This window comes from Notolabrus celidotus, chromosome 12 (genome assembly GCF_009762535.1).
Source record: "Notolabrus celidotus isolate fNotCel1 chromosome 12, fNotCel1.pri, whole genome shotgun sequence".
NCBI classification, from domain to species: Eukaryota; Metazoa; Chordata; class Actinopteri; order Labriformes; family Labridae; genus Notolabrus; species Notolabrus celidotus.
The window spans coordinates 6,423,374-6,435,414 of NC_048283.1; the positions used below are offsets into that span (position 1 = coordinate 6,423,374).

The following is a 12,041-nucleotide window of genomic DNA, read 5'->3' on the forward strand; positions in this document are numbered from 1 at the left end:
TACCAAAACTTGGCCAGTTTTAAAATGTTCAGAGGGCTGATTCAGGGATAAGAGCAGCAGGGGGGTTTCTCTCTGCAGGACTAAAAATCACAACATCACCCTTTCAGTCGGAGGCGGAGATTTGGTGGAGTGACTGTAGTAAAACAGAGAGCAGAGAGCATGATCTGTCATCCACACACAGTGCTTCTAGTGATGACTTTAATTGTTCCATTAAACTGAGAGGCTGACAGGTTTGCAGATCCTTGCTTGGATTTTTTAAGTAAACACACAAGTTATGTTAAACAGTTTTAAATATAAAGAAACATAAAGGCCTGAATATGTAGAATATACTCTATATATATTTGACTTTGGCGACTCCCAGTGGTTGCATCAGGAAAGACACTATCATCTGATCACGTCATTGAAAGCTGCAGCTTCAGATGCTCTGAACTGCAGGGAAAAATATGCATTAATGCGAATCTTGAAATGTGCTCCTTATCCTTTTCTTATTTTATATAATTTTTTTCTGCCCTTGTGAACTATACCCAGCCTTGGGCACCTTTAAATTTCTCTTTGCAATGATGATTTTTCTTGCTAAGTGATCTGAAATTTGACTTAATTGAATGCTTTGTGTTTGCATACTTTAAAACGTATGTATACAGACATATTCAAACATAAAAACACTATCATCATAAACTTAAAGTATTGCAAGAAAAGCTTCTCCTTGGCTTAACTTAATCCCTCATGTTTAACCTTATAAACACTCTTGTTGTTGTCCTGTCTTTGTGTTGTGTTCAGGTTGTGCCATAAGCTATGGATACTACGTCATGCCAGACAGCTTGGTCAACAGCTGGCTCCATCAACATTTCGCCCCGATCGCCATTGGAAACACACTATTCTGCACCAGTCTGTCCTGTTATTCCAGGTGAGAGGCTGCAGCAGGCATCATCTCTGTGTGCTTTGAGGACATCTTACTATAAGAACGTTCATAAACAGTCTAATCACGCTTGAGGAAGTGTGGAAGGAACATGTAGTTTTTCTTTAACATCAGGCCTGCAGGCTGACAGGATTGTAAACAGATGTCAGGGAAATTACTTCAGCCTTCACCGCTGATTATCTCCAGGCAGGAGCATTCTATTTCCATAATGTGCTTGTAAAAAACAAAGTTTGAATGTTTGTCACAGACTGGAGTTCCTGTCAGAATAGAAACTCCCCTGAAACAGCATTTACACCATCATGTGACACCTAAACTCTCCTGTGAAACTCAGACAAATTAAATCCTTTCAGGCTCAGCTGCTGTCTCAGACACAGTCAGTCAGCTCTGCTATTTGTCAACTACTGTTACAAAATACATACACTGAAAACTTTTAATTAAAAGAAAGCTTTTAAGTATTAAGCCAACATGTTTAACTATACTGTACCAACTATATTAAACACCAAATTTATAAGTTTCATTCACTGTCAATTACCGAACCCCAACATGTTTGCACCATAGACTGTATAAATAATGGATGTAGTATCCGTGACGTCAGTCCATCTGTTCCTGAGCGCTGTTTTGAAGCCAATTGTCGGCGGCAGCCATATTGGTAATGCTGAACTCAACCAAAAAAGTGTGATGTAAAGAGGCGGGCTTTAAGCCTCCTCGCCAACAGCTATGTGTTCCAGCCTGTCAGTCAAGTCAGTCATGTCCTTATTTGGGCAAAAACTCGTAATCTTAATAATCTTCTAAACTGTTGTGTTAGGAAAAAACTCACCCCCCGTACAGTGTGTGCCGATAGAGAAATTAGCTACGTAGAGCCAAGCAGTTTTTTGAACCAGGCTGTAAACATGTTTATTTCTGCTGAAAAGATCGTCTTTTTTGAATTGATGGTGTGTACTGTATGTGGTTTCCAGTGTTTCTGCAGCCAGCCTCAAGCGGATTCTCGATGAATTACAATTTATAACACTTCTGCGTGGGCTTCATATTTTCAGACCGGCGGTTCCCGCTTGGTTTGCACTTGTCTCAGTTTAAATATTGATTAAGTAGAAGCTATAAAGAGGTTAAAAGCTTGCACAGTGTCATCCTAAGACTGTTATCAACCATTCATTTTCTTCTCAAAGTTGGAGAACTGTTATACTGCCTAACCAAGATTGTTATATTCATTCAGTTTACACATAAACAAATCATTTTAGAAGAACAAGAATATGATTATAAGAGACAGGGATGGAGGATTGACTGAAAAGAAATGGTTACTGCAGTGAATGCTCAATTCATATAGAATAAAACAAGTCAAGGCTTTATTGTATAAACAATAAAAAATGAGAGGAGATGTAAATAAATCAAATAAGGTACAGCTTGTTTACAAAGGAGTACAACAGAAGTGAACAGGACAGTCAAGGCCGTGTTATGCTGTAAGTGACGACTTATAGTAGGAGTTATAGGATAAAGTGATGTGTTGTGATATAATAAAGAGCAGCAAGTTTACAACAGGATAATGTGAACTGAAATATGAGCTACAGTATGAGGTAAACTATAATATAAGATGAATGTAAGGCTTCATTTTGTATTACACATTATGGATATTATTAATTTAGGCCTGAAGTGCTTCTCACATGTTGTGTCTAAGCTGTAGCACAGCCACCCACCACTAGCTAGCACTGTAGCTCCAGTTCAGTGAATGTAAACAAGCACAGATGACAGAAGGCATCTCTCAGTGCAGCACAGTTAGGCAGTGTTTTCATCCAGAAAATAGAGGTGAAGTTGTATGCAGGTATTCAGGTTAACAAGACCAAAGGATGGTGATTCTAGCTCTGCTACCTTTAGGCACACTCTGCAAACCTATTTGACATTGTTAAACCAATATTGAAGTCAATGCGGAAGTGTTAAAAACTGCAGTTCATCGAGTGTCCGCTTGAGGCTGGCTGTGGAAGTACCAGAAACCACATACTCACCAATTCAAAAAAGACTATCTTTACAGCAGAAATAAACATGTTTACAGCCCGGTACAAAAAACGAGTGTAGTCTGGATAGCTCTTCTGATCGGCTCACACTGCACAGGGGTGAATTTTTTTCTAATGCTGCAATTTCGAAGATATTAAGATTACAAGTTTTCCATTATGAGAGGCACAGCTGACTTGATTGACAGGCGGGAACACTGTAGCTGTTGGCGAGGAGGCTCAAAGCCCGGCTTCAAAACAGCGCTTAAGAAACAGATGGATGACGTCACGGATACTACGTCCATTATTTATACAGTCTATGGTTTAAACCTGAAGACTCCATGATCCCATGTTTAGCAGTGTTTAATATATTTTGCTCATCTTGGAAGACTTCAGATCATCCCTGATCCTTGCTAAGATTTTTGGTCTGTGAACAGGTGTTACATATTTATCATTTTATTTTCAATGTATTTATGTATCCTTTTTAGAATATGAATATGATTGATTTGAAATTAAATTTAAAAATATGTTACAAAGAAACATACAGCTGACCATCACTCTCTCTCTCTCTCTCTCTTTTCTTCCTCTCAGGTTTCTGGAGCTGCAGTTTCCTCAGAGAAGTAAAGCTCTGAGGACGGGAGCGTTTATCGTCCCATTTATATTTGACACTGTTCCTCTGTTTTACAGGGTGAGTGTTAATATCAGACGTTTTCATCTGTCTTCTTTTATCCACACATTAAAAACTCTCCCCTCTGACTACATGTGAACTTTGAACGACAGTGCTTTTAAGGATAAATAACTTGTTTTTCTGTACATGTGTGTTGTTATGTAAGAGCTCGGAGCTGATTAACGTCAGGGCTTTAATTCTTTGAGCAAGACTCTGGCTCACTAACCCAGAAACTGATTTCCCTTCTTAATCTAATACAAGTGTATCACTGCCATCAATTAATTCCCCCTAATCAGTGTGATGATTAGTTTGTGCGATACAAAAACCATTTGTTGGAGGGTTTATTTGTCACTAACTGGGTCAGAAATGCTGCTAACAATGCTGTTGCCATCAGTGCTGATGATGAATAAGCCCCGGTCCTTATATAACTGCTGTCTCTTGATATTTAATGTCAGTGCTTTTTTAATTAACCTGAGATAAAGCTGTGGGTTCCTCCTGTTTTCTGCTTTGTAAGATTTAACATCCGACTCTTTCTCTGTATGTAGATCCTCCTCTGCTGCGGGGGAAGCTGCAGCTCCAGCGATGCCTTGTCCAATCACTGTTACCACCTCCTCTTCGCCTTCCTCACCTGCTTCCTCTTTACAGCCCACCTCCCGGAGAGGTTGGCCCCAGGGCGCTTCGACTACATCGGTATGTCCTTCATTGATGATGAAAAGAGTTAGGACTTACTTGTTTGGCTTTGCACAGCCTTTTCTGACTCATACTTTGAAGATGTTAGTGAAATAAAGACGCGCTGACAGTGAATGCATCACACAACCTTTACAGATGAGACAAAACAAAGTAAATGTAAGAAGAAGGTGTGTGAGGTGCTCTCATATCCCCTCATTGCTCCTGCAGAGTTTTAGATGGTATTGTCACCAGGCAGCTCGTGGATATGATTGATCTAAAGTGTCCAATTGACACACTAAGTGTTAAGTGCTGCTAACATTTGACTGCACAGAGCCAGGGTTTCTCTCTCCACATGGGGCTGTGGCTTTAATATTTGTTGTCTTTATAGTCTTGGCTGTTCTCATGTTTTCCTACTGACTGCAGAACAATTGAGACTAAATAATGGCCGTGTATCAAACAGGCTTTGATATGATACTTTGTGAAACAACACAAACTTCTCTGCCGGGTTCTGTTGCTGGATGGAGAGTTGTTTACATGGAGAGCTTTCAAACAGGTTCAGTTTATTATCTGAAGATATCTGAAACCTGGGGTTCACATGCTTCTCAGCACAGAAGGAAAAGAGCTGCTGTGTTTGTTCTGGAACAGAGAGCTCTTAAATAGTCACACTGCAAAAACTCAAAATCTTACCAAGTGAAATTGTCTCATTTTTAGTCAAAATGTCTTATCCCTCTTGATTTAAGATACATTTACTTAACAAGTAACATTTGAGCAAGATAGAGGGACCTGTTTTAAGACAATGCATCTTAAATATCTTGTTAAGTCAAACAATCTTGAAATGATCTTGTTTTGAGTTGTAATTTTTTCAGCTGAGATCTTATTTGTAGAAGATGGACAGACTTGATTTAAGACAAACCCTTTAACTGATTTAAGTAAATGCATTTTATTGGAGAATCTATCAGAAAACAGCTCCATTGATAAAAGAAAGAAAGAAAGAAAGAAAGAAAGAAAGAAAGAAAGATTGTTGTTTTTAAGGGTGGGTTACAGTTTTCAGGCTCTGTTTCTTCTAAATCAGATAAAAAAATACATCCTCAAACTACATGCACACAATGAAACACCTACTTTTGAGCATAGCTGGCTTATCCTAAAAAACAACATGACTAAATATTAGTGTATCCAGCTCACTATGAGAAGACATTATATCTCAAAATGCTCAAATTAAACTTTGTAATCTTATTTCAAGTACAAGATGGTCTTAAACATAGAGAAGTGCTGCTATATTACAACTCAAATGAAGGTGAATATATCTGAAATGAAGAAGTTGACATGAAATGTATTCGTGCAAAAATCTTTTTTTGAGTGAAAAAATACTAATTCTTAGCATTCCTGGCTCATTCTGAGACACTAAGCTTTAAAATACTGGTTGCTTAAAATAAGTTTTCCCTGCTAATTTTAAGATCACAGTTTACTAAATATTCCGTCTTATTTTAAGAAATCTTACCAAGCAACTTTTCACTTGTTCTATTGGCAGATTTTTTGCTTATTTCAAGGTAAAAGGTTTTTTTTCTTGTTTTTGGAGGGGCATTTTTTTCCAGTGCAGAGTCTCACTCAGTGTCAGTGTCCCACCAAAACTAGCTATCCTTTAAAAGTCTTAAAAAGTCATCAATTAGAGTTTGAAAATGTAACGTCATAAAAGTTGAAAACGTTACTCGTGAGAGGTCTCACATTTTGGACAGGACCAATAACCAATAACAGAGGCGAGAAGGAGAGGAAAACAAGAACGTGGAAGTTCAAGAAAGTTTGGCTTTGAGTTAAAAATAACAGTTAAGGAATAGCTGGCAGGGGCAAACCCAGGGCCACTTGCAAGATATGCAAAAAAGCTTTTAAACTTATATTTATTGAATATGCCACACCTGTGTCAAAAACTGTTTGTTCTGCTGTACAAAAATGAGTCATTCCTCTCACTTTAGTTTTTAATAGTCTTGAATATAATTTAATTTAAAAAAATGAGCAGCAGCCATGGCCAGAAGGTCAAAGGGCACGGTGCATGAGTCTGTCTTTGAAAGATGTCTCTTATTCATTTAACACATTTTTACCAATCACCCTCTGAATCTCTCCCTACAGGCCACAGCCACCAGCTCTTCCACGTCAGCGCTGTGGTGGGAACCCACTTCCAGATGGAGGGCGTGATCTCAGACATGACGTCGCGGAGGGCGTGGCTCCTCGCCCACGGAGCCACGCCGTCCTTCCTGGGGACCATCGGCGTGCTCATGGTCAGCGTCATCTTGAACCTGGGCATCATCGGCATCTTCAGCGCTCCGCTGCTGTGGAAACCCTGCCACTCCAGCCCCGCCCAGACGCACACATCCACATGTGAGCGAAAGGAGCAGTGAGAGCGTGGTTTTTTTCCCTCCAACATGGCTGCTTCACCTTCCAAAGTTTGGGATGACTTAACAGCTCACAGTAGTTCTTGTTTAACACTTACAGTTTTATGACACAGAGATAAAGATATTGAAACAATGTGCAGTGCTAAAGCTTGTTTCTGACAGCGCTACACGCCTGAAGTATTTCCTCATGTGTTACACAGAGGCTGAGGACCCAAGTGTTACATTGAGCTCACATGTGGGACTCTGAAACATGTCTACGGTGTACAAATATTTATTTCTGGGTTTCCTCAATGTGCATTTAAAGCTCTGGGTTGAAGGACGCCTGCTGTTGTAACACACATATTCCAGAAAGTGCCTGTTTTTAGAGCCACACCTCATTCACTATGTTTACAGAAGACCACTACAAATACAGGTTTAGATCTCAAACTGGAAACGTCTTAGCTCGCAGTCTGCAGGGATTCACTTTGAGTTAATGACGCTTCTTTGAGTTAATGACTCGGCCATAACCTCCTTCACGTTGTCTTTGAAAATGTTCTTTATAACTGGACTACCTGGTCACAATGGTGCTGTGTGTGTGTGTTTGCAGAGCTCCACTCATCCAGCTCTACATAATGTAATGCAGATTATGTTGCAGCTCTTATGTACTGCACTCTGCACACGCTGGGATTGATTTGCAGGCCAGTGCGCTTCCTGTTTCTTTTCTGATTGCCTGTCTTATTATGAGCCCCACAATCTGCCCTCAACAGGAGGGGGAAAAAAGGAAAAATGTTACAGCACAGCGGAGGTGATTAGAAGACAGGTACCATTTTTATAACAGTGCGTTTCCACAGCAACGCTATAGTGGCCTCATGCCCCCTGAAGGTCTTGAGCAATTTTTATGTTCTGAGCAAATGGCTCCGTTTTTCTCTTGTTCTTCCATCACTTATTATAAAGTCTATTCTGAACATTTTTTTTTTATATTCTATAGCGCTTATAATCCCCTCCCTTAGAAAAAAAAAACACCAACTCTATACGCGTTTGCATATTCCCAGTCATTTTAAATTCTAAACTCTGGAGGTTTGTGACAGAAGAATTAAGAAACAAGGAGAAGAAAGTGTAGGAATTATAATCTGGAGTCGTATTAACATTGGAGTCTTGTGCTGTTGCAGTATTTTGGAGCCAGGACAGTACAACAAACCAGGAACAGGTGTTTCTGTAACTGACTCATACTGTTTTATACATTTACCACTAAAATATTAAGAACTGTCTTGTAAGTTTATAGAATTTGTGATATTTATTGGTCGTTTTAGATGTGTGAACAAGAATTAAGACGAGTGTTTTTCTGTTTCTGATAGAATAGAATAATAACGTCTCTCTTGACCTGATTTACCCTCTAAAGCACATTAATTTGTTCACTTTTTTATCTTGAAACAGGCGAACAAATAACATAAAAATATTCCCATATTTTTTCTACACAACGCAACAAGTGTCCTCTTGAAATACCTGCACCTATAAGGACTAAAATCTCATTCTTGTAATAATTCGTCAAGTGACAGAACTACTTTGTCATGTTTTAAAACACATTACAGTAAAAATGTCACGTGTTTGTTGAAATCTCTTTAATATGCACTTGTTTCTATACGTCATATCTTCATCACATATCAGTAGGTTTAGGTTGAATGTGCTATGTGACAAAAACTCTGGGAAATTGTGATAAGCGTTTTAATCTCACTTTTGCTTCACATGTAGACACAATTCTTAAATAACTGAGATAATGATAAATAACTGATCATAAAATACTAAAAAGCTCTGAAAGTCATGTTCAGTTTCTCAGATATTTATCTTGTTTAAGAACATGAATGTCAAAGGCATGATAATGAACAAAAGACACTCAAAAAAGATTCATAAATTGAGTAATAATACAATAATGTTGTCAAAGCAGCCATAACTAGCACTTTTTTCAGACGGGGTGGGCTAAGCACTGTGTAATCCATGATAAGTGGAGACAGGGATTTAACATCTCACTTGTAGCTCTAACGTTCTGTAGGTACAAATCAACTCCTTTTACTTGACAAACATGGAAGGCTCAAACTGTATAAACACTTTTAATCCCACGTGTGACACAAACTATCACTTAACTCCACCTGTGACACCTGTAATCTGTAAACACAACCCATGTGGCTAACACACACTCATAAACAAACGTCTTGTAGCGTAAGGTTGTGGATTATAAGAAGGAAACTGTATGTGATATAAAGGGGACGAGGTGTTACAGCTCCAGGTTGGAGGTAGAAAAGTCAGACGCAGAGAGAAGGTGTAGAATCACAAAGAACACACACACACACACACACACATACACACACAGATTTATATTAGAGCAGAGTTGTTTAAGATGTTCTGAAGGTTAGTGTTCAGTGTAGAGGAGTCACATTGTTGTTTCTGTCGCAGACTAAACAGAACAGTATTTACCCACATCGTGGTTTCTCACCTGACCCTGTTTCTGTTTCAGTGTCAATCGATTCTTTATTTTCTCTGCAGTCATCGTCGTGCAGCAGTCCTCAGTCTGACCCTGTCGCTTCTTGGAATTGCGTCCTCACTGGACTCCAGTGTGGATCTTTTCCATCAGCTCAAAATAGTTTGTAACTCATTTATTTCTCGTCTGCTGTTTTGTGGGTCATCTCGCTCGTTCAGCGTCGGTAAGGTTTTCCATAGTTCGACAGGGTCTCTGAGGCGTACACATAAAAACACATTGATAGTGGTATTTTCTCTCTTAGCTGCATTTTTAGGTAAATTTTGAATGACTGATCTTTTTCAAGCTGCAAAAAAAAATTACCAGACCAGAGCACTGTTACTCACAAGGCGTGTAACCCTTGTGGATTTCTCCTCAGTGGATTTTCTGATGCAGATTCTGCATTTTGTGCTTTCAGGAAAAAAAAACAAATGGCCGGGCACTTTTTTGTGATTTCTTCCTTTTAAAAAAAAAAATAAATAAATGTTCAAAGGATGTTTGAAAAGGTGAAAAGAGAGAAAAGACATTTGATACAACAGTTTTCTGTCAGAAGTGTTTGAAACAGGGTTTGTAAGAATTACTGGTGCCTTTTTTTTAAACATGTTTTATACAACCTTTCTTTTGATATAATGCTCCATTTGTTTCAACGACAAACTACTATTTCAATGTATAAATACTTATTTGTTATTTGCTGTGTATAATTTGTAATTTGCTATGTTGTTGTACTAGATTTGTGTAATAAATTAAGCCTTTTATAAGTGTACCAAGTGTCCATGGAGTCATTTGATGTTTGATGCTTTTCCATCTTACATCCATCTGAAGATCATCGTCACTTTCTGAAGACCATCGTCACTTTCTGAAGATCATATTTGGCCTAATTTCAGCTGTTTTATATTTCCTATTCAGGTTGTTAACAGTGCTTTTTATAACTCTCAAAAAGGCATCCGACACTACAAAATACATTTAGCATATCATTTAGATGTAATCCAAAGAAATAATTTCTTTGGTTTTATTATTGAATGTCAATATTTTAAAAAATTTAATTGATTATCTGTAGTAGAATGAAATGATAGTGTTCTTTGTTTATTTCTGAGACTGTCACAATCAGAGCGACAGGTACATCCTCGAACAGGAGAGGCTTGATATTATGTACAATGAATAAAAGGTGTATATGTATGTATATGTATCCGTATCATACAAAATGAGTTTCAAAATATCAGCATATCAGCACAACTCCGATATATTGTTCAGCCCTGAAAGCTCGATCAATCAGATTCACCTTTTACATTTCTTCTAAAAACACACCTTTGCAAACAACAGGTTTTTATGTAAATAATGAAGTGTATCCGTTCTCCTGATCTTATATGATATATTAACAAACACCTGTTTTTGTCCCTGAATGTTAATGTGAGTTTAGTTGCTCCTGTCTATCTCACATATAACTGATAGCTGCTTTCTGTTTTGTTTTTTTAGCCATTTTTCTTATTTTATGAGGGTCTTTAGTAAACTTCATTTTAAAAAGGTGTCACAAAGATGAAATTGTAATTATCATTATTATGATAATTGTTGCAGATCTACATCTGCTCTCCATGATGCATGCTTTTACACTTAAATACGCAACTTATCAACATTTCTACCTTTAAAACAGTGCATGATACAAATATAAAGAGCCCTTTTTTACAAATAAATAAACAAAATAATGGAAAAAAAAAACATACAAACAATCAAATAATCAAATATATAATAGAGCTTTGGAGAAACTGGGTTCCACTGTTACACAGTGTGCTAAGGATCTGCAATTTCTTTTTCAGCTTTCAACCAAAGTCGGGGTTATGAGAAATTGATCCAGGTCGCCCGTAGTACTTCTTTTTTGTTCTAAAATTGCACATTTGATCAGCTATTATTCAAACGTAGACACATTTTGAATACAATTATGAAAATTTTAAAAAACATTTCATCAGTTTTCAATTTTCCTCCATTGTCACGTGACCTCTGAAGTGATCACCACAGAGTAATGAAAGTTTCAGTGACAGCAGGTTAATGCACAGCAGCACAGAAACATAGCGGCATAGAAACACAGGTTGGCCAATTTTATGCCGACCTGCTATATGGAGTATCCAAAGCCTTAAGCCAGCATGAAACACACAGACTCACCTTTGTGTGGACTCATTAAATAGTTAAATCCCTTGTACAGTCATAACATGAAGTTTAATTGTATTCAGCTTCTACCTGTTCTTAAATTACTATAAAATAATATTACGGTTGTTTGGCTGTTTTATTTTGTGTTGCTCTATAATGTTCATCTTTGGATTGGCTTATAGTGCATGTCTGCAGCTGTGAGCAATGTTTAACCGCCTTAAGAGCCAGTGGCCGTCGTGAATCTCTGGCACTTTTATTTTGTGGCTCACAGGCTGAAAAGTTTGGGAGCCCCTGCTGAATAAAGATCTGCATTTTAAATCAGTCTGGGAGTGAGCAGTGTGTGTGAGTGACCAGCAGAGGGCAGAGCTGCACAGTCTACACCTCCTCGCTCCTCTCTGCTGATCAGCTTGTATTTGCAGTAATCTGAGCTGCAAGCTTCTGTTTTGCAACAATCTGAATCTCCAAAGATTTATCTGCAAGGAACCCAACTGTTGAGAAGTAAAAGATGTAAAATCTCAGTTTAACAGGACGTATTGTCCCATATTCAGCCTTGAACCTACCAAAACCATTCTCCCTGATTGGATGTCTGATGGTGTATTTGGGTTTGTTCTCTTTGAAACTGCTTTAGTTTCAGGCAGCCTCGATACCAGGGTCATCATAGTCATTGAAAACATAGAAATAAAGAATACTGCAGCAGAAATAATTGATTTCATTAATTTCATACTGAAAGCAAGTTTATATAAAATTATATCTACAAGGCTACCTGCATCCAGAGATATTAAGGGGTAATATATTGCAC

At 38.0% G+C, this 12,041-nt stretch overlaps 1 protein-coding gene across 1 annotated transcript in view; it reads left to right on the forward strand.

Annotated features, from left to right (window-relative positions):
- paqr6 (progestin and adipoQ receptor family member VI) overlaps positions 1 to 9,591 on the forward strand; it is a 28,150-nt gene extending 18,559 nt beyond the window's left edge. The window contains exons 5-8 of the mRNA XM_034697658.1: positions 778 to 904; positions 3,487 to 3,583; positions 4,108 to 4,252; positions 6,353 to 9,591. Of these exons, the coding sequence (XP_034553549.1) occupies positions 778 to 904; positions 3,487 to 3,583; positions 4,108 to 4,252; positions 6,353 to 6,621 (638 nt within the window). The 3' untranslated portion in view covers positions 6,622 to 9,591. The remainder of the gene's footprint in view (positions 1 to 777; positions 905 to 3,486; positions 3,584 to 4,107; positions 4,253 to 6,352) is intronic.
- The last annotated feature ends 2,450 nt before the right edge of the window (positions 9,592 to 12,041 follow it).